Source organism: Gobius niger (genome assembly GCF_951799975.1).
Source record: "Gobius niger genome assembly, chromosome: 6".
NCBI lineage: Eukaryota > Metazoa > Chordata > Actinopteri > Gobiiformes > Gobiidae > Gobius > Gobius niger.
Window position 1 is genome coordinate 24,725,631 of NC_136857.1, and position 21,961 is coordinate 24,747,591.

Consider the following 21,961-nt stretch of genomic DNA (forward strand, 5'->3'; position numbering starts at 1 on the left):
GCTGATGAGTGACGCTTTTCCTCCAGTGTTCTTTAATAACATGCTGCGTTCATCCTGAAAACAGTTTTGACCAAGTTTCCTGAAGCTCACACATCCCCCAAACATCAGTGATCCACCGTGTTTCACTGTTCATCACCGTTTTTGACTCCTCCAAATGTAACGTTTATGGTTGTGGCTAAAAAGTTCCATTTTGGTTTCTTCATTCCAAATGACATTGTGTCAGAAATGTTGAGGCTTGTCTCTGTGCTGTTTGGGATATTGCAAGTGGATACTTTGTGGCATTTGTGAAGTAATTGTTTTCTTCTGGCGACTTGGCCATGGAGCCCATTTTTCATCAAGTGCCTCCTTATATTGCATTTTGAAACGGCTACACAACTTTTTTTCCCCAGAGAGTATTACAGCTGAATTTATCTCTTGGTCTTTCTTTTCATCCACAATTTTCCAGCCAGTTGTTGCTGAAATTTTTGTTAGTCGACCTGACTGTGGTTTGGTTTCAACAGAATCCCAAATGTTCCACTTCTTAATTGGAGTTTGAACACTGCTGATTGCAGAATAACCCTTTCCCATTATATACAGTTCAACCACCTTTTCTTGCACTGGATGACAGATGACAGGGTCTGTCGGAAGTCCAAAAACCCACTGACCTTTTATACACACACAATAATTACAGACACAGGTCACATGTGAGGATGCATTGCTCATCTTTAATAATAATAATAATAATAATAATAATAATAATAATAATAATAATAATAATAATAATAATAATAATAATAATAATAATAATAATAATAATAATAATGCATTGGTTTTATATAGCGCTTTTCTGGACACTCAAAGACGCTTTACATTGCACTATTCATTCACTCCATACTCGGTTGTGGTAAACTACTATTGTAGCCACAGCTGCCCTGGGGTAGACTGACGGAAGCGAGGCAACCAGTCTGCGCCATCGCCCCCTCCGACCACCACCACCACTCACTCACGCATTACATTCGCTAGGCTTCCTGGTGTTACCAAACAAATGTCTCCCATCCGACCAGGCCCTTCCCTGCTTAGCTTCCAAGGTCTGACGGGATTGGGCAGAGCAAAGGCGGTATGACCTCAAGTAGTAGCCATCCAATCCCATTTGTGTCTACTTGTGCGCATATTATCAGGCCAAAATCACCAGGGTAATTAAACTTTTGATCAGAGACACAGGCTTCCTTTTTTCATTATGATTTAAATATACCAGACTCCGTTTTGTCACCAAAAATGGCTTCACCAACTACAAGTGAAAAAAGCACTTTTTGTATTATCTTTCATATTCTCTGAAATCATGTTAAAACATAAACAAATCTACCAGGGTATGCGCACTGTTGAGCACAACTGTAGCCTGAAATTATAACATCAAATTCGGCTTTCTCAAATAAATATGGACACGCTCTCTCTCTATGATGTGCATGGTTCCGTCTCGTGCTCGTACTCGCACTCGTGGCCCACGAGCTCGCGCGGCTGGAAGTAGTTCCGGTGAAGCGGCAGCAGCAGCAGCGTCAGCCGAGCGGCGCACACATCACGCACAACACACGCACCGGACAGACACCTCCGCGGTCTGCGTGCGTGCGTGTTGGGAGCCCTGCGGGGTCGAGTCTAGTCCGCCTCTCTCGTGACGGAGGAGGGCTGACCACAGCAGCACCACCAGCAGCAGCAGCAGCAGCAGCGGGGGCAGCTGCCGGTCAGGGATGCGCCCCGCGAACCGGTGACTGAAGCCGGGCACACGGACAAGGACGCACCGCTGCACACAGAGCTTTTGTCTACGGAGGGGGGGATTTTCAAGTGGCGCCTGTCTGGAGCTCCTCAAGCCCCGCGCGCAGACACACAGAGCCCCGGTCCGCTGGCGGAATATTCCACGGTGAGTGCATGCGAAGGAATGTCTCATTGACAGCCACGAAGGTTAGTGATAATGAGCCCAATGAACCGGGATCGACCAGAAAGCACATAGTTGTTTGATGTCAAGGCGAAGTTCCCCTGTCATCACGCATAAAGCTGTGGCATTCTTTGCGGAGGTGAAAGATAAAGACGCTCACGTAAATCACAAATGATAGTCCACGCATTTTTATCAAAACAAATGTCTTTGCGCAAAACTTTTACCGTTTACTTAATATTCCGAGCAAAATGTACCTTCCCTTACCTGGAAAATTAGGCTGAAGTACAATCCACAGCAGCAGGAGTGTGTGGGGGAATTAAAACACAGATATAACAGTCGTCTAACAGTAATAAGTCGTTTAATATTTTTCTTTTCTTTTCTTTTCTTTTCTTTATTATTTTTTTTTCGGTTGAGTGTCAGGCTGTACTTGTATGACGCCACAGAGTCAAACTTAGAAATTGTAAGTTGGCTGATAATTTAAATCTCGTTTATTGTGGTCTTTCCCAGTTTGAAGAAGTAGACGGGAGCATTGTGAGGGGAGCATTTTGTTCATTAATTTATTAAAAATCAACCAAAAACCCCCCCAAAACAAAACCCTACAGCCTGTAAACTTAATGAGTTTAAGTTAACAGAACATGTACGTGTCAATCTGGTACGTTTGTGTCCAACCTTCCTTCCAAACCAGCGTCTTTTACTTTACATTCATGTCACCGGTTCGATCACAATCGGGTGGATATCGGTTGCAATCGACGAATCGCAAAGACGTGCCTTATTTCGCAGTATTCTTGGCGTATGACCCCCAAACAAATCTCTGTCGTGTAGACCTCTGCCAACATGTTCTGAAATGCATGTGCTTTTTGTACCTGTTTAGCAGCTCGTATTCCATATTGCTGTGGACGCGGTCAAAGTGTGCTCTGCGGACTCAATTTTGATGCTTTAACTTGCTTTAAAAAATCGCAATGAAATGTTGCTGTTACTGTTATAGGCTCTGCTCTCTATACTCTCTGATACGTGCACATGTTGGGCTCCTGTTTTTGACCTGGTCTGTCACCTCCCCCATTTCGGCGCTCAAATTGCACCTTATACAGCCGTGCGCATTAGGTGCTCATATTGTTTCGCCTCTTCCCCTCCCACCCCCCCACCACCAGCCCTTCTAGGACCGGAGCTGTCGGAACGCGTTCTCCTCATCATTATTGGCGCGAGATTTACTTGATCTTGTAAATGCCGCTGATTGAGGGTAATTTGGCTTTTTAATTGCTCAACAGCTGCCGCGCTCCGTTCGTTTGATTGCCATTGTAGCTTCACCCCCCCAAACCCCCCCCCCCCACAATCCCCCCTCCCTCTTCCATTAAAGCGTTACAGTGAAAGAAAGCCTCCGAGAAAAGAGACTATCAGACGTTTCGGCTTGATTTATGTTTTGTCTTTGGAAAGGTCGTCGTAATTATGCTCCGTGTCAGCAAAGGAGACGGAGGAGACGGGGGGGGGGGCTACGTGCTCTTAGACTTTTCGAATAGCGAGTTGTTGTGTTATTGTGGGGGCGACTTTGATGAAGATGAAGTCCATATGTTGATGTTGAAGGAAGGTTTGGCGACGGCCGGGGAATCCTCTCGGAGTTTGCCAAATTTTCGAAAGCCAGTTGAACAAAAATACTGGCAGTGATGCATATTGTTGCGGCAAAGTGAAAGATTTCCAGCATAGGCGTTCGCGAAGTGTTAGTCCCAGAGTCTATCTAAATGAAGGCCGCGTAAGTGCTTCCTTGTGCTGTTCGTATTTGTTTGGAGTTTTGTTTAACACTTAACCAACTTCTATTTTTGCCTGATGAACTGTATAAGGTATTCTAAGAGCGTTGTCTACGGTTCTGTTATTTTTTTTCTTCATTCATTTGCACTTATGTGGTCGGTGAAAGTCTAAAGCCGGGTGTGCGCTGCCGGTCTTCGTTGAACGGTGAACTGGATTTTTTTAAAAGCCAAACAAGCGACATCACGACCCTACGACGATCTGATGAAACGCACTGGGAGTGGTGCTTTGCTTCATTCGTGCATGTTTCAGTAATTCTGCATGTGTAAGTTTGTTTCCCGCTCAAAAAAACGCCAGCCCACACACGATATTCGTCATGTAACCATTAACTCTTCCCTGTGCAACTTAGTTTGTTTGCAGGTAGCATTTCAAATTGTTTTATGTATTCACCGCCCTCTGCTGACTTTTACTACATTTTTAATAATGGAATTGAGATGTTTTCTAGACTAGTGGCTCCCAAACTTTTTTTTCAGAGAAATCGTGCTACAACATAACATAAAAGTTCGATAAATAATAAAGTATGATAGACAACAACAATTTGACACAGTACAACAGCGTGAGTGTATTTACAGATGTGAGAGCAGCAGATCCGAGTGTGGACAGACCACATAGTGCAATAGAGCAGTGTAAATGGCTGGAACAGGTTATTATGTTCATGAGTCTATTGGGTCTTTTTTAGTTTATGAGTCTGATGGCGGAGGGGAAGAAACTTTGCTTGTTTGGGTCTGTATGGACCGTAGCCAGGGTTAGTCCGGGAGGTGTACAGGAGCTGGCATGGGAGCTTACAGCCAATCACCTTCTCAGCAGCACGCACAATGTGCTGCAGTAGATGCTTGTCCTGGTCTGTAGCTCCGGGGTACCACACGGTGATGGAGGAGGTGAGGATGGACTCGATGATGGTCGTGTAGAACTGCACCATCATCTTGGTCGGCAGCTTAAGTTTGTTCAGCTGCCGCAGGAAGAACATCCTCTGTTGGGCCTTCTTGATGAGGGAGCTGATGGTTGGCTCCCATTTGAGGCCCTGGGTGATGGTGGTGCCCTGGAAACGGATGGGGGACGGTGGGGCTGTGTCTTTCCTGAAGTCCACGATCATCTCCACTGTCTTCTGGGCGTTCAACTCCAGGTTGTTGTGGCTGCACCAGGACGCCAGCTGCTCCACCTCCCTCCTGTAGGCGGACTCATCACCGAGATGAGCCTGATGAGCAAACTTGATCAGTTTAACGGACTGGTATCTTGAAGCTCCCCGACAAGCAAAAAGCCCAATAAGCATTTACTTCAAACAAATAAATGACATTTGGTGAGTGTTCTGCACTTGCACTTCTGTTCCGCTCATCTATGTGAAATTTTGATTGTTTCAAGACCAAGTAAAGCTTTTAGAGGCCCGACGATAACGGAGTCCCTGGCCATGAACATCCAAAAGCTTTAGCAAATCAGGAGAAGAATAAAATGTCTGCGTTTGACTCACAGTTAAGATCCTGGTTTAAAACTGGATTTTAGCCAATTTCACAAACTGGGATAACGAGTCAGGCAGTGACAAGGCTGTCGCGTGGCTCCATCAGAATGTTATGCCCTTATCTTTTACATTTTATGGATGTGTATGAAACTTTTTTTTAAGACTATGGCTTCACAATATGAGAAAATATTGCAATATTCAATAAAGTTAGTGCAATATTTTACTAACACAGTACATTTATATTTTCATTGAATTGTGTCAAAACAACATAAAAAGAAACTACACAAAACGAGGTAGTAAATGAGAAAAATAACTTAAGCCAGAGGTGCCACATACTGAACTGGGTACATTTATGATACCCCTGACCTTCATTTATGCTTGGAACCTTAATAGCAGCTCTGTCTCTCTTGAAAGAGATAGTTTGTGAGGCTATAATCTTGTGGAATAGGAAATTATTAAACTTGCCGTAAAAAGTATAATCTACGGCCTATTCAAGAAGAAGCCTGAGGGCCACCAAAAGTTGGGCTGAGGTCCACATTTGGCTCTCGGGCCTCATTTTTCGGGCCACACTCGCTCATGTGCAAGACCAGGAGCACGTGCGCAAGTGCATCATCTGAGCCAATAGTGCATTTTTTTTGCTCACATGTCTGATTTGGGGTTCTAGTACTGTAATACAAGCAAATAAGTAGGCATAATATTCTTATAAAAAGCTATATGCAATTTTCCAATGTGTTGTGCAGTCCTAAAAGAGTAAGCCTGGACAATTAACTGAAGTCGCAAAGACCAAGCTAGAACAATATACTTTGCCATTTCATAGTATTAAACCTGCAAAGCCTGTAGTTTTGACCTCTCTAAACATGTTCTGAAATAAGTTTAGTAATTCATATTTCGTGTCTTCTCTCAAATGTTGCCTGACGATCATTCAAAATGCGCACTGTGAGTGGAAAACATGTAATCGCAATAGCTGTTCTATACAGGAAACTCGCAATTAGATATTTTCCCCCCACCCGATACAACGGCACTGAACGTCATCACTCTCCTTTCAACTTTCCCGTCGGCTTCTCGAGTCCGGTCCACCCAAAATTTCCATCTCGTCCTCAGAAAAAGAAAAGTGCACGTCATTGAAATTCATCCTTTTATCTTGTCACAACGCTCCCGTCCCAAAACGCCGCGATGATTTGAGAGAGAAAGCATTTTGGGGAGACGGACCACTTCTAAGGGCCGTCATTATTATTTTTATATCATACATTTGTTGCACCGAGTCATGCTTTGTTACACGCAGCCTCCCAACAATATACGGCAATTCCTTGTTTTCGTGGATTAGCCGTTGTCATCAAATTTGCATGTAAAACAATGCAATTAGACCTAAGCATCAAAACGCCTGTATGCACACTTCTAACAAATGTAAATGACTTGTTCAACTAAACTGGAGTTGAGCCTCGGAGCCTGGGCCTGCAGGTTTTGGCGACGCTGTCTCGCTGTCTCGCTTGTATTATTAATGCTATTCGCCACCAAACTTTTTAGTCTTTTAATCTATTTTTTTTTTTTCTCCCCGCAGTAAATTAATGAATTTTTAAACAGTCGCGCGGAGTGTGGGGAGCTGGATGTGGGAGTGCGGGTTCGCAGCAGAATCCTGTCTCGTTCTCTCCCGGGATGCTCCGTTGGGGGAGTTTGTCGAAAATGCCTATGTTTTATTTATGACAAAATGCGGCTTTTAAACCTCGACTGGTGATAGTTATTTTCCTGGTGGGTTGGAGTCGAACTCTGGAGGGTCGCCGGATCTACCTCGGCAGATGTTTGCAGGTGCTGGATTCTGTGTGGGCTCCGAAAGTTGAGGATTTTAAGATACAAAATCGTCAGGGGAGTCATTGAAACGCTACCTGGTCTGTCATTTATAATAGACACTGAATATATACTATACTATACATACTGAATGACGCAAAGTTAATGTTAATGTGATTCAATTAGAAAATCCTATATTATGCAAACTGACTGAGCTTTAATCCATGTTATTCTTTAGTTTTGTGTCTTTAGACTTTTGTTCTAATCATTTCCCGCGCTCTAATTGCCTGATTTGCATCTTAGAGCGTCCTCCGCTTGCAGCAGGAGGAATTAAACATGTTACCAAACAATATGCGAGCCTCCGTTTTCCTCCAACGGCATGCTGACAAATTGATGGCGGCCTGATACGCGCAGTCTGAGTGCAGAGAGGCTCAGGTGAAAAAGACGTTGAAAATGTTGCCCAGTAGCATCATCCAGGAACAGATCGGAGCGCTTCAGCAGGAGAAGACGAAATGACCAGAGTTAGGAGGATTATCCAAAACTTGGATGAAGCGAAATACAACTTCAGGTATGTTTCTGACGAGGGAACAACAATCTACCGCTGCAGGTGAAAGTATGGATTTTTCTCGCAGTGGGGAAGTGGACATTTTTCGCGACAGTAGTTTACTCCCTTATCAGCTTATAGGCGCTATATAAATAAAGGTCTTCTTCTTCTTCATCTTAGTTTTTGTGTCAGAATATAAAAATGACAAAACGTAAAGTTCACACGTGTCAACAAAGCCCATTAAAACCATACTACCATTGCAGAACAACCGGCTATTTAGTGACTATTACGTCGCTTAAAGTGGTTTTACCGAAATATGCCAGGTTCGCATTCATTCTCTATTGCAGTGCGACTGTCCACGTAAGCTTGATCAGTCTATGGAAGAGTTTTGCTTTGTTCCCTTTAAAAAAAATATATTATTATTATTATTCAAGTTTGAGGCACATCTTAAAGACATGAAGTAGTAAAATAATTCATAAATACAGAAAAACATTCAAAGTAAAAAAATTCACAATATCAGGTTTTTGAGTCCAAATTGTCCATAAAATAGATTATACCCATATGTTCAAAAGAAGGTATATTTTTTGCTTTATTCACGAGTGCAATAAAGGAACCTCACAGTGTTGTATATGAAGCCACCATTCGTTCTCATCATATTTCCTACTATAAGAAAAGATCCAGAAAATCGTGACGTGAATGGATTAAATGAGTAAGTTTGACATATGGCTATAACTAGTAATGCTATTTGTAACCGATACGTCTATTTACTTAATACAATGTATGTTTTTTGTTTATTTATTGGTTTATCAAGGGCCACAAGTTCTTTTTCTCTTCCCAGTAACACTGTGTCCCCTCAAAATATTCAATATCTGTGTCACACTCGGTCATGTTAACAGTTTGGGATAAGATCTGGGTTGGCCTGACCTTTAACCTGGACCAGCAGGCTTTGCGCTCGGTGAGATGCCGAATCCGCTTATTTACAAATAATGACATTTTTACATCCACGTGTCCTACAAAGGGTCAGGGAGATGGCGCTATAATCCAAATATGGTGTTTTTGCGCCCGGTATGCCTGATTCAGCCGGATTCCGCCTGATTCAGCTTTGAAACAAAACCAAAAAAAACAGGGCAGCATTTTAGTTATTACAGATTGTTTTCACTTATGATTAGCTTATTCAAAAACGAAAGATCCAAATCCTCTCTGAAAAAGTATTTGTTACTAATATGTCAGTAAAATTAAACCGTACATGTAAATCTGGGTCTATAATGTACATTATTTAGATTTTCTCACTGAAAATATAGGAAATCTTTGCCATTTTAATGCACAAAAATACTTTAATTTTATATGGAACCATAAATCCAATCAAAAGTTCGAAATTGATATCTCTAAATGTACGGCCCCCATTCACCTGCAGTGTGTCTTGCCTTAATATAAGCTGCATGTGCTGTGCCTCGAATACTCCTTATAAAGATTAGAACAGAAAAGACCAAATGAAGCGATTTTCATCCATCCATACGCTCTATTTCCAAACGGCAAATGACCTTTCACCTTGATGATTCTTTCTTGTTCTAACCGACACAATCTAAAGACCCTTTCCGTGGAAACATCTCTGCCGCACACGCTCGCGCTGACCATGAGTTTCAATAAAATCCGGCTTTTACAAAATGTACACGTTTCCACCCCCCCTTCGTCCTTTCAAACTTGCGGACAGTCGGTTGAAGGCCAGAGAAATCACATCCCGCTCTGAATAAGGCGACAGTATCGGCCCGTAATTGCTTAACTCGTCGCTATTCAATCCAAAAATCCCCACAAGGGCAACTGATTTTCCCTTGATACCTTCCATTTGCATCTTTTCACCAGTATTTTCTTCTTTTTTTTTTTTCTAAACCAAAAGTAATTATGTCGTTCAATCCTCCCCTGTATGGACGTTTTCCTCGCTCGGCTTGAATGCGATATGACAGGGGCACAGTTTGAAGCTCGACTTTTTTAGCTTTTCTGACATGTTCAGCCAAATCGCTCTCTACGGGAGCCTATTTTGTCATTACTGCATCTTCCACTGAAAATATTTTGATGCCTCCGTTCCCCTCCGTTAGCGGGCCTATTCATAGTTTTTTTTTTTCCTCTCTTTTTTTTTTTTTCTTTTTCTTTCTATTAACGTGCATAGCGGTACAGCCTTGAAAAGCTCCTAAAAGCTTGCAACAGCGGGGGACTTCTGGCTCTAAGTGCGGCATACAGTTGAATGAGTGCCGAAATCTAATGGTTGAATACTTTCTATCAGTCAAAAAAAAGGAAAAAAAAAAAACCTCCAAAAGTCTTTTCAAAGCGGACAATGCGGGAAGTCGCAGCGATTTGCAAAGATATGAGGGGGATAAAAAGCAGTTGAAAAAGGCGGATTTCTTGTTTAAAAACGTCTAACCTTGCTCCTCTTTGATTAACGCTTGATGCTTTCAGTGAAACGCCGCCTAGAACTAGTCAAAGCGGCGTTTCTGTTTTTTTTTTTCCTCCAAAATTCGGATCTTACACCTGTTAAATATTTTTCCCAACTAGATTTTATTTAAAACCCTCTTGATGCGCACAATCTTAGCCAAATGTCTTTTTCAGGCACGCACATTGATAGCTCATAATGTTTTCGAGTGCATAACCAAGCACTCCTCACACTTTGAGCCACTGCCAGATTCACCGACGTGGAAAAGACTTGCATGTCGTTTCTTCTTTTTTTCTTACCAATGCTTTTTAATTGGTGTTTTTCCCGATTAGCGTTGGCAAAGATTGGCAAACACGCTATGATACCGAAAGTGCAGAAGCCTATGATAGAGTAGTAGACAGTTTACGCTGTTTGCGGTCTGAAAGTTGTAAAAAAAAAAAATCCAAACAAACATGGATATAGAGTTCGGGAATGTCCACAGTTACCATGGAGATCCGCCATCTTTGCAGCTGTTAGCATACATTTCCATAGACTAACATTAGCTAAAAACAGTATAAAAAGTAGAGAAAAAAACAGTGGAACGACTCCGTTAGCCGCTGAGATACTGCTGGTAAATACATCCAACACACTGTGGTCTCCAAGTGTTTTAATGTGAACAATAACTCCAGTATTTTAACTTTTAAAATCTCCATTAGTTTACAATGGCTGCTAATCCCATAATGCTTAGCGATATGACGTCACATTCCCGAACTCTATAGACACAGACGGCAACTTGTCATAGAAGGGGGCGTGGCCTCACCGAGGGGGAAAATAGAATCTTTAGAGAAACACATTTTTTCACCCTTTTAAGCCATTTTCTGGTGGAATATGAACTTATTTACCACACACAAATAAAGTCAAGTGTAAATCGGGCCCATATGGATATTTTCTCACAGCAGATTGTTCAGTAGAAGTGAAAAAACGTCAGTTGTAGCTCGCGCTAGCTAACCGTTAGCATTAGCCCGATGCTAGCATGTAGCATCAAGTTAGCATTCTCCGTTTTTTATGTATTGAACCACTTTGCTCCTCCCCATGTCTTTGTTTCTTTATTTAGTAGAAACTATATTCATAATTCAGCATTTGTTAAAGTCGTTTTTGAATAATTATAGAAAGTTAAAAAAAAAATCAAAATTGTTTTCCCCCTTAACTGTTTTCAAACATGACCATATATGGGCGATTCCAGAGATGCCGTCTGTATCTATAAAGGCCAGACCAGGACACGGACCACATTGCTGCTGAGGCTGACATTACATTTGTCTCACGCTGCCTCATATCGAAATACGTTTTCTCCCCCATTTTGACTCGGTACAAATTTGACAGTCCCCTTTCGCTTTTATCCAGGGCATCATTCACTCTAGTGGCACCAGAACAGCATACCATACAGAAAGGCCTCTCAACTCAAACCTGGAGCCTTATTCCTGTGGGGCGAGGATTCTGGCCTCGCCGTCACTGTGTCCTGACTTAGAAATCCTACAGTAATGCAGTGTTGTTTTACTTTTTGTGGAACCCTTCACACGTCTCCGGTCATTTACGAAACATCCTCTGTCACTTGCTGAACAGTCAGGATTAAAAAAAAAAACTGCTGGATGACTGAAAGCCTACAGAAACATATGGCTGCTCGGTTCTTGGAAAATGTTTTAGACTGAAAAAGACCAAGGAACTGGTAGTTTTGATCAGTTCGTCAAGTCGTTTCGGAGACTTTCTCTTTCTAAGACGGACTTTGTTTCTCCAGTTGTGATTTGTGAGACTGAAACCAACTTTCTGAAGCCTTGCCAGATATTTTGATTCGCTTAGACTTTGTTGACAAGAGCTAAGCTAATTTATGCCCAAGTTTGCTACAGTGGCAAATAGACCTACTCTATCCATATCCTTGAACATTTGGTATAATTCAACTATTTGAATCCCTCAATAACCCCACATATTTGCGCTCCCTTTGGACCTGCCTAGGACTTTTGCATAGACTCCTTTCTTTTCCTCCTATCCCCCTGGCGCCTTGCAGACCTCCGCGTTTCCCGACCAACTTGGCACATCCAAAACACTAAACACAACGCGTATAGCCGAGGTTATCCCACTCTCTCTGGGACTGCTTGACTCGCTGGGAGTAGGTAATTGGTTGTGTCTCTCCTCCCCATAAGCTAAAGTCATGCCCCCTCCTTTTTCCCCCTCCATTACTCATCAAGCTAACAGCACCATGGCTAACCATCCCACGCTTTGCTTTTCTCTCTCTCAAAACCAAAAAGTTCGACAATGCCGCTGCACGCAGCAGGTCGGGACTTGTGGCAGCCCCTGTTTTAATGAGAGGAAAATAGGAGCTTGTTGTTGTAGTGTTTGTGTGTGTTGCCACCCTCGTAGCCCACCTCCTCTGACACCACGTCGCTGCTGCTGTTACTGCTAACGCTATACCTTTCACTTCGGCGAAAGTGAGAGGGGGCTAATTAAGATGGCTTCCTGCAATTTGGAGAAGATGTTTTTTTGGCAGTGGCCGTGGTGTCCTTCAGCGGTAGGGCAAATGTGGGCGATGGTGCCAGGTTACGACACATAAAACTTAAACTGGATGCAGTTAGATTTAACAGATCTTTAAGTCGAGGCCGACATATACCACAAATGACTATGCACTGACTGTCCATCCTTCAGACCCTGTATTTTTCAGTAAATTCAGCTGCAATGGCTTCTCACGTGCATCCACTTTTGCTGTTTCTGTTCCTTCCCTCTTGACATTACTCAGAACCTTTTATGTCGACTTCGATGACACAAGTGTCACAATAAAGAGACCATTTTCCTTTCACAACTTAAAAATAAAAAGCTGATCCATCTATTCCAAATGTCATCAAATAGGTCTACATTGTCCATAGTTCAATGCTGTATGCTAAATGCCAGCAAAGAAGAAGAATTTCATACAATACATTTTTTTTTTACCTTTTAAGTTTGCGCTAACATTGTTCAATCATCAAAACTAAACCTGACATGTTATGCTTTATTAATGCAGGTTTGTGTAATCTCTTTCGTTAAGTTGTTTCTTCTTCGACTTTTCCATTCTGCCTTTGGATTTTGTTGCATAAATGAATAAAACACGGAAATGACTTTGCTGCGTTTTAAACATGTAAGCCATCTCCTGACATGTTCTAAACACTTATGTCCTCAAAGTATGTTTAACGCAGCCTGCACCATGGATTGGTTTAGCATGCTGTTAGCTAAAAATGAGTGCTTGTGTAGTCTTAACATGGCTCCAACCTTAATTTTTAGAATAATGAGAGAAAAGCAATGCTGAGGTTCCCAAAAGCAGGACACAATTATGCATAATATTCCACTTTAACTCACTAATTCAATTCAATTTTTCAACTTTATTACCAAATGTATGACTTGTAGTAAAGCACATGCAAACAACCAAAATGATGTAGCTGTCAATCCCTTGGTATAATACTTAATCCTGCAGAGCAGAGGTGTAGCAATACATGTGAGAGTGTCATAATGGTAACAAGTTTGGTTCAATCAGTTCTCTATAAAAACGTCCTGCCTGTCACACCAATGATGAAGTACTGATGAAGTGTTCAGGACTTCTATCTTGACTTTGACATTCAGATAATTCTATTTCTTTTAGAAAGTAGCTCCAAACTACTTTCAAATAATATGTGTTAACCAAAGACTCTATTCTTTAAAGCTCGGGATTGTCTTTAAAATGTAACATTTCTGGAAATAAAAACAAATGTAAATTTTTAAATGCTTAATGCTGGAGTTATAGTTATAGTTGTGACTTGGAAAATCTTAGACATGACTCATTGCAGTATCACATTTAGTTTTGCTTTTTAATGCCAACATTAATAGGTCAGAATATTAAAATTGTGTCTTTCAATACAGTATATTGTACAAGCCCTTTTAAAAAACAAAAACATATCTCGTATGTGCTGTAGCTCTTCTCCCCTGTGCAGCCGCTGATGAGCCCTCTCCAAAACATTTGTTCTTCTTCTCGCAATTAAGCATATTATCCTGATTTATTTTTCCACCATCTCCTCATTTTTCTCTCTGCCGCTATTCGCTTTCTCTCCGGGGGATTTGGCAGCGCGAGGCATTGAAGTTTTACCTTGATTATACGTATACTGAGGGTTTGAATGGAGGAGCGTGGGCCAGGAGTCTCTTTGTTGTTGAAGGACGAGCAGAGGTGACTGTATGGGGATGCAGATTCTGAATCCTACCGAGGCTGCCTCGATCACGCCATTGTTGGCTGTTCCCTGGCAGCTCTTAAAATCATGGCCCCATCGGAAACTTATTCTCCATAGAAAATATTTCTATTCGTTTTTGTGTTACAACACCTTTTTTGAAAAACACCCCTTGCTCTCTATGAAAATGGGAGCACATTGAAAATCTACTATGCAAATGTCAAAATGTCAAGATAGAATATTATTAATTGTTGAACATTTATCATTTTAGGTAACTTGGCAAAAAACAGAATATGACAGGGTGAAAGGGTGAACTTGGGAGGAACATTTACAGCTGACTGGATCAAGCACGCCTCATTTTAGCTAAGCACAGTCTCAAAACTGAGCGAAACAAAAGCGATAAATAGTACAGCAGTGGAGTTTTCCTTTTAGAAAATTAAAATAAAATTATAATGTCTGGTAACACTTCAGATGACAGTCCATGAGTTCCATATGTTGGTACAGGGAACAAGAAAGTAAGTACAGATAATTACATATTAAAGGGCAAGGTTTAATAAAGGAATGTGTCTATAGTGTAACAATGGTGTGCAAGGTGTAACAAAGGCGTACAAGGAGTGACAAAGGTGTAACAAAGGTGTACAAGATGTAACAAAGGACTAAAGATGTAACAAAGGAGTACAAGGTGTAACAAAGGTGTAACAAAGGCGAACAAGGTGTGACAAAGGCATACAAGGTGTAACAAGGTGTAACAAAGGCGAACAAGGTGTGACAAAGGCGTACAAGGTGTAACAAGGTGTAACAAAGGTGAACAAGGTGTGACAAAGGCGTACAAGGTGTAACAAAGGCATACAAGATGTAATAAAGGACTTCAAGATGTAACAAAGGCGTACAAGGTGTAACAAAGGCGTACAAGATGTAACAAAGGAGTACAAGGTGTAACAAAGTATTAACTGTGACAAACTCACAGATCTAATATTGTGTACTTTAAATAGTCTGTAGATACAGCACGTCATACTGGGGGCGTGGCCTAGCCTGGGGGGAAATAAAGCTTGTTATGAGAATTACAACTTTTCACTCTTTTTAAGATTTTTTCTGGCAAACTATCTGCATATTTAGCACACACAAGCGGCACGGTAGTACAGCGGTTAGCGCTTGCTCACAGCTTGAAGGTCCGGGTTCGATTCCCACTTGGACGGGGCCTTTCTGTGTGGAGTTTACATGTTCCCCTCGTGTCCGCATAGGTTTCCTCTGGGTACTCCGGTTTCCGATATCCACTAAAAACATGTACAATAGGCCAGGATGTTTGAGAGTGGGTTTGAGAGTGTGCATGGGGGATGACGGATGGAAATTAGCCCAAGGCTACAATCCGGTGTGGCTTGTTCATTAAATAAAACAAATGAAAACAAATAGGGTTGACTTTATTTGTCAACCCGATATTGACATATTGGTATTGAATAAAGTCAACGGCGCAATATGTGTCTTTGACGAGGAAGGATAACGTGCCCACTCACGGCTTTTACCTTTGCCCAGAATGTATCAGTTTGTGACATTGAAAATATAGATCTCTATTTAAAGTGTTTTTGGCAGGTTTGATTGTTTTTTCTAACTATTTCTATGGGATCATGCCTGTAATCATACTGCTACACCAGTGAATTGGCAACAAAAAGTGAAGTTGCATTTTTATGTTCTAAAACAAGTGACAGGAAAATGGAGCGTATATCCCATATTCCAGGACTTGTTGAGGACACGTTATGGAAATTCTTCCTCTTCGCATGTCATACCCTATGTAATTTTACGACGATGAAGTGAAACATTAGCGTCACAAAAACGCCAACCAAGGAAAATGAGACATGTTTAGCAAACTCCTAAATGTAATTGTATTAACTATGTTCTGGTGAACCATTACTCCAAACCACTTGTCAAATGCACTTTAAAACTCTTGACTAAAGAGCGGACGGAGGTACAGTAGCATAGCCAAAAGTTGTGCATGAAACCGAACGACTGAATTAACTTTCCTCCTCTGCGTAAAAGATGCTAAACACGGCTGCATTGTTGAAAATGATTTGCATAGAGAATCTCGGCTGCATGGATGAGTAATATTACATGACATTCTCAGTGTCCTGTCACTGACTAAGAGAACAGAACAATCGCTGACTAACACAATGATTAAAGCCATTGTCTTCTTGAATCATTATAAAACTGTTGTCTTGTAAAACTGAAGACCTATCAACAAAAAGGCCACATAATCACTGCGTGAATTGGACTTCCCCTCTCCCGAGACACCTCCTCCGGATCCTCAAGGACACTCTTTTTTGCCTCCGTGAGCTTTCGGCAATAGAACGTCCTTCCTGGATTAAATAAGGTCTCGCGCCAAAACTCCACTCGCCGTCACATTAGTAAGCAAAGATCGAACTCCAAAACTAAGTAAAAGGGTATTAACTGTGACAAACTTACAGATCTAATATATATACTTTAAATAGTCTATAGATACAGCGCATCATACTGGGGAGCGTGGCCAAGCCTAGGAGGAATAAAGCTTTTTATGAGAATAAGCCAAGGCAAGGCAACTTTATTTACACCGCGCATTTCGTACACAAGGCAACTCAATGCGCCTTGAGAATGAGAATTACAACTTTTCACTCTTTTTAAGATGTTTTCTGGCGGACGATGAGAATATTTAGCACACACAAATGAAGTTGGGTTTGAGGTGGGCAGCGAATCCTCTGCAAGATAATATCGAAATTGCTGTTTGGAAGATTTGCAAATTTACAATATCGAGTTCTTCTGCAACGTCATTGGGAAAAAATGTCGGAAAAATGGGAAAAATAGGCATGTTTTTTCTGCCCTTTTGTAGTCTGTTTAGGACAATCATCATTTTGAGCAATTAAGACGTTTGAAGCACATTTTTGAATATTTCTAATGTGTTGCAACAATGCTTCATTGTTATCATAAAAGTCGCCCAGATATTTTTGTCAATATCGCATGAATAGCATGAATCTACTGTTAGCATTATGGTTATCTTTCTCCATTATGTAAGTATTTATGGGCTGTTGAACCACTTTGTACCTCTCCATGTCTCTGTATCTTTATTCTATCTACTATTTTTGTAGTAGTAGTAGTGGTAGAGTAAGAGGTGAAATAATAGTTCTTTTCAATTCGATTTGAACTTGACCATTTGTTTGGCCTTCCCAGAGATGCCGTCTGTACCTAGTCCCTGAAACTGCTCCTTGCACATGATTGTTGTAGTGCTGACCAAAAAAAGTAATTATTCTTGTTTAGCTTATTTTGAACATTCACATCTCGGATTTCCGACAAACTCTGCCCACTATATGTCACTATAAAGGTTGGCTGGTAAGTATGGCGCTGAATACCCTCCTCTACCTATGTTGGCACTGACAGCTTGCCAAGTCCATTTTACCTTTCTAAAGTTCCTGCTAGACATCGGGACAGCTATACTCTAAAAATAGCCCCAAAGTTAAAGTTAAACCCAAGTTTATTTTTCCAATTTTTTTTTAATGTTTGCGTACAGTCTGCTCAGCTCTATTTGGGCAAGGAATCCGGATTTAACAGCAGACTGAGGAACGTCGTACGGGACGCACCGACGGATACTTCTCGCCAAAGGGGGTTAGCTAAACTCTGTGCTAAACGCTTCGCTCCTTCTCCCCTTCTCCCCTCTCCCTCTATCCCGAAGCTGGAATTCCTACCGCGCCGTTCCCCCCATTTGGCAGGCACTTGTGAAAACAATTCCCCAGCTTTTAGTCACTCGGCGGATCCAATTGCCATTTCCACTTTGCGGCGAGTGAGAGGCAGAGGCAGAGGAGTTTTAATCTGGTTGGACACATGCCGCGGCCGGTCGAGTGCTGTTGAGATATTAATATCTTATGAGAGCTGTCTGGCAGCGCAGGATCACCGGGCTGAGTCTGTGTGTTTTTGTGTGTGTTGCAGCCGTGACAGAAGAAGAGGAGGAGGAGGCGGGAGGAGGTAGCGGGACAAAGTGGGACTAAATGAAGACTTTGTGAACATGAGCGGAGAAAGGGGTCGTCCCTTCGCTGCACAGGCTTCCACAGATGCTTTGGCCCAGAGAAAGATGGAAACCAATGGGAAAAGTAAGTCATGCAAAATGGTGGGATTTTAGATCTGGACTTCACTTTTAGTTTTATTCTAAGCTTTTTGTTAGTTTTCTAAGTCAACATCACCTTACCACATCAAATATTGTTCTAGCGATATCAATTGTGATGAGTTGAGTTATTCATGATTGCAAAACACAACAACTTTTTTTCCATGATGTAAAAGCTGTTTACATTTTTGTTGAGTTCTGAAGTCCACCCCCTGCCCATTGTCCAATCGGACAGCTCACTGAGCATCATGCTTTGGGGTGCCAAAAACTACAGTGAAAACCTGAAGAAAATAATCCAAATGTAGGACAGTGGTTCAACTGCTCTGGAGTCGGGACCCATCATCACGCAAGGATGACAAGCTGCGACCCAAATTAGCCTAAAAAGCTGAAATCATGATGCAAACAAGCTAACAGTCAATTTAACAGACTCAGATGGTGTTACTATACTTTTTCAGAAGACAAGTTTTGAAAGAAATGTCCCCAGGGAAAGGATCCACTGAAAACGGTTCGATGACCCACGTTTGGGTCCGGACCTGTCGAGGGCCACAGATGTTGGACATAACAGACACTAAAGATACGATTAAGAAATCACAAGAAGTGCAGTTATTTAGGGAATATCATCTTCTGCAAACAACATTTAATCCTGCTCTAGTTTGTGTTTCCGTTGTCTTTGAAATGATAGCGCTCCTGTGTATGTCTAAAATGTGAACTAAAAACATAAAATGCAAACCTAATCACAACTGTAGGACGATGAAAATGGTATTTATCCAAAATGGCGCAGCCCTATTTTAGCTTCATTTCACTTCATTTATTTTGTCATATACTTTTCATAAACTCATTCCATAAAAACTGCTCTGAATTAAGTAGATTGAGATTAATTACATCACGAAAGGACCAAGTTTAAAGTAAGTATTGGCTGTTTCCTGTGCTTATAATAGCAACAATGTAAGTGTCTATGAATTTGGAAGGACACTCCTTGCATTGATATAAAAGTTGGTTGCTTCACATTCAAATATTGATCATTTGTGGTGGTTCCAGGCCTGGACAAATGGAGAGGCTTTCACCAAAATATAGGAGATTCTATGTAAAACTGAATGATACAGGAATCATCGCGGTCCAGCAGCCAAAGAAAGCTAACAGGAACTTGCTTACTACTCATATGCATCCACTCAGAGTCAGTAGAAGTGCTATCGGGGACATCCCTATCTGTATTTGAACCACAGTCAACTCCACAGTCAGCATTTGTGCTTGGAAAATATGTGCGCGAGTTATTATCCGTGTCCCCTGCCAAGTGCGCTTCCTTCAGCCAAGACCCATGAAACACTCATAGTAAACAGACCTCTCTTCCTACAGACTCCAGCCAATCCTGCTGCACGACGCCTATCGAGTGAGCCAAACGGGACATCGCCCAAATCCCCCCCACCTACTGCTGACATTTTGACCCAGAAACAACATGACCTCGGAGTTGGAGAGTAGCCTCACCTCCATGGACTGGTTGCCCCAGCTCAGCATGCGGGCGGCTATTCAGAAAACCGACTCGGGGCACCACTACCACCACCACGGGCACCACCTGCACGGGCCGCACCACCTCATAGCAGGGCACCAGCATCACGGGGTGGCGTCGAAGAAAATGGGCCCGCACCTGGACCAGAACACGACGCTGGACCAGGAGGAGGCGGCGCAGCACCGGGACGGGAAGCCCCCGTACAGCTACGCCAGCCTGATCACGTTCGCCATCAACGGGTCGCCGCGGAAACGCATGACCCTGAGTGAGATTTACCAGTGGATCTGCGATAACTTCCCCTACTACAGAGAGGCGGGCAGCGGCTGGAAGGTAGGACAACACAGTGTTATAGATGTCGTTACTGCAATGTTTGTCTCAAATAAAGGCGGCATCGTTAGCGAAATAAACCGCAAACACCACAATATGTTTACAGTGTAGGACTTTCAACCTTACAGGGTCAATGAAGTTTAACCCAGCTTAACCTAACCTTAATCACCCAAGTGACTACATGTTCATAACATCAGAGCCTAATACAGGTAAATGTTGGATCGAATTAGCAGCTAGCCATTATCATTAGCATGGAAGCTAAAAGGTAAACTTTGGCTTTACAGATTTTATTGTTCAGTTTCGTTGCACAAGCTTCAGACATTTTCCATTATCCTTCAGTCACTGCGCAGCCATAGGAATGTATCACACTAAACTTACTTATTCATTGCTCTAAAGTGAGGTCAACGATTATGGACACCGGATTAGTGTCGTTGTACAGATTGTAAACAGGATTTCGTTTCATGATAATCATGAAACCTTGTTATAAAGTACAAAATACAAATAATAGGTTTGTGAATTCAACAGATGCCATATTTTACTCATTATTTGCTTCGATTATACTGTATTTTCCCCTACAGCGTAATGATAGCTTTGTTAACATACTTTTTTCATCAATTAAGTCCATGATGATGATTTCTCTAATTGATTAACTGATTAATCATGAATTTGTGCACATTGTATTAGGAACAACAAAATATTTGGGTTGGTGACACTGGATCCTTGTCAGTTAAGTACTGTCGGACTCTAAGCCGCTACTTTTTTCACACGCCCAGAGCCAGGCGGCCGATACAACGATACGACTAATTTAAAATCTTTTGCCCGAGCCCGACCACAACATCATGTAATTTGAAGGAGTTGTCTCTTTTTCCTACTTCGACTGCTACCAGACTGCGGGGAGGGGGGTCCTGCGGGGGGAGCTGATGTACTGAGTGTAGGTCACGTTTCTAAAAGGGCAAGGCCAGCGCTTTGATACCGATTGTAAATCGAGGCAATCGCATTATGCGCTTTGTCTCAGAACAGTTTTAACTCATAATGCTGAATAAGTATAGTTGGGTGTCCATTTAGTGCGTAAAAGTATGGAAAATCCAGTGCGATGTTTGTGAAAACCGAGCGAGGAGGAGATGAGGAGGGACACTTGTCTGTGCTGCTGCTCGTACGCCGTGCGTGTAACCTGTGCCGCACAGCACACACAGAAACGTTAGTCTGGAGACCTCCGTGAAGATGGCCACTCATCAATTTTCTATAAAACCCTGCTGTGAAATTGTGTTCGTGCTGTTATAGTTTTTAAGATATTAATATATTTTTTTGCCGTTTTGTCTGTGTTGATGTTGAAGCGTGCGTGCCTCTGTGGAGGACACATGGAGTACAACTTCTGTGAGGTGTTGAACTTGGTAGAGAAGCTTTTACTAATAATTACTGATCAATGTTAAACCTTTTTAAACAGACCCGTGACATTCCCCAAATACGCAATGATTCAGCCTGTGTACCATTTAGCTGTAGCCTCAACTCTCTCCTTGTCTTTTCAAATACTAAAATCAGATTTATTTATTGCCTCCAACCACTCACACACACACACCAAACCCTTTAGTGAACTGCGGATGATTGGCACCTGCACTTCTCCCTATTCAGACGCCATTATTAAATCCGTATGTAAATGTAGCTATGCAAATCCTTGGCTAATGTGAGCACAGAGGTGGCACCGATACCGCCAGCCAAATGAATAGGTCCCTATGGCTGCGTCTGGGGGATTCTCTGCCTTATTAGCGACTAAGCACTAGATGGATACGGCTCCTCCACTGACACGTTGAAAAAAGGCTGTCTGCAAACGCTCTAACCAATTCATCTTTTTGAGAGCGGGGACATATTTCTACCACTCATTATTTCGCACATTTCCAAGCAGATTTTTTCTTTTT

At 42.0% G+C, this 21,961-nt stretch overlaps 1 protein-coding gene across 2 annotated transcripts in view; it reads left to right on the top strand.

Annotated features, from left to right (window-relative positions):
• The first annotated feature begins 1,523 nt into the window (after positions 1 to 1,523).
• LOC306964120 (forkhead box protein J3-like) overlaps positions 1,524 to 21,961 on the top strand; it is an 85,916-nt gene continuing 65,478 nt past the window's right edge. Inside the window, exons 1-3 of one of the 2 annotated variants that reach the window (XM_079558028.1) lie at positions 1,524 to 1,891; positions 18,046 to 18,206; positions 19,571 to 20,051. In XM_079558028.1, coding sequence (XP_079414154.1) covers positions 19,671 to 20,051 — 381 coding nt within the window. In that variant the 5' untranslated portion in view covers positions 1,524 to 1,891; positions 18,046 to 18,206; positions 19,571 to 19,670. The remainder of the gene's footprint in view (positions 1,892 to 18,045; positions 18,207 to 19,570; positions 20,052 to 21,961) is intronic. The other variant, XM_079558029.1, reaches the window with a different exon arrangement.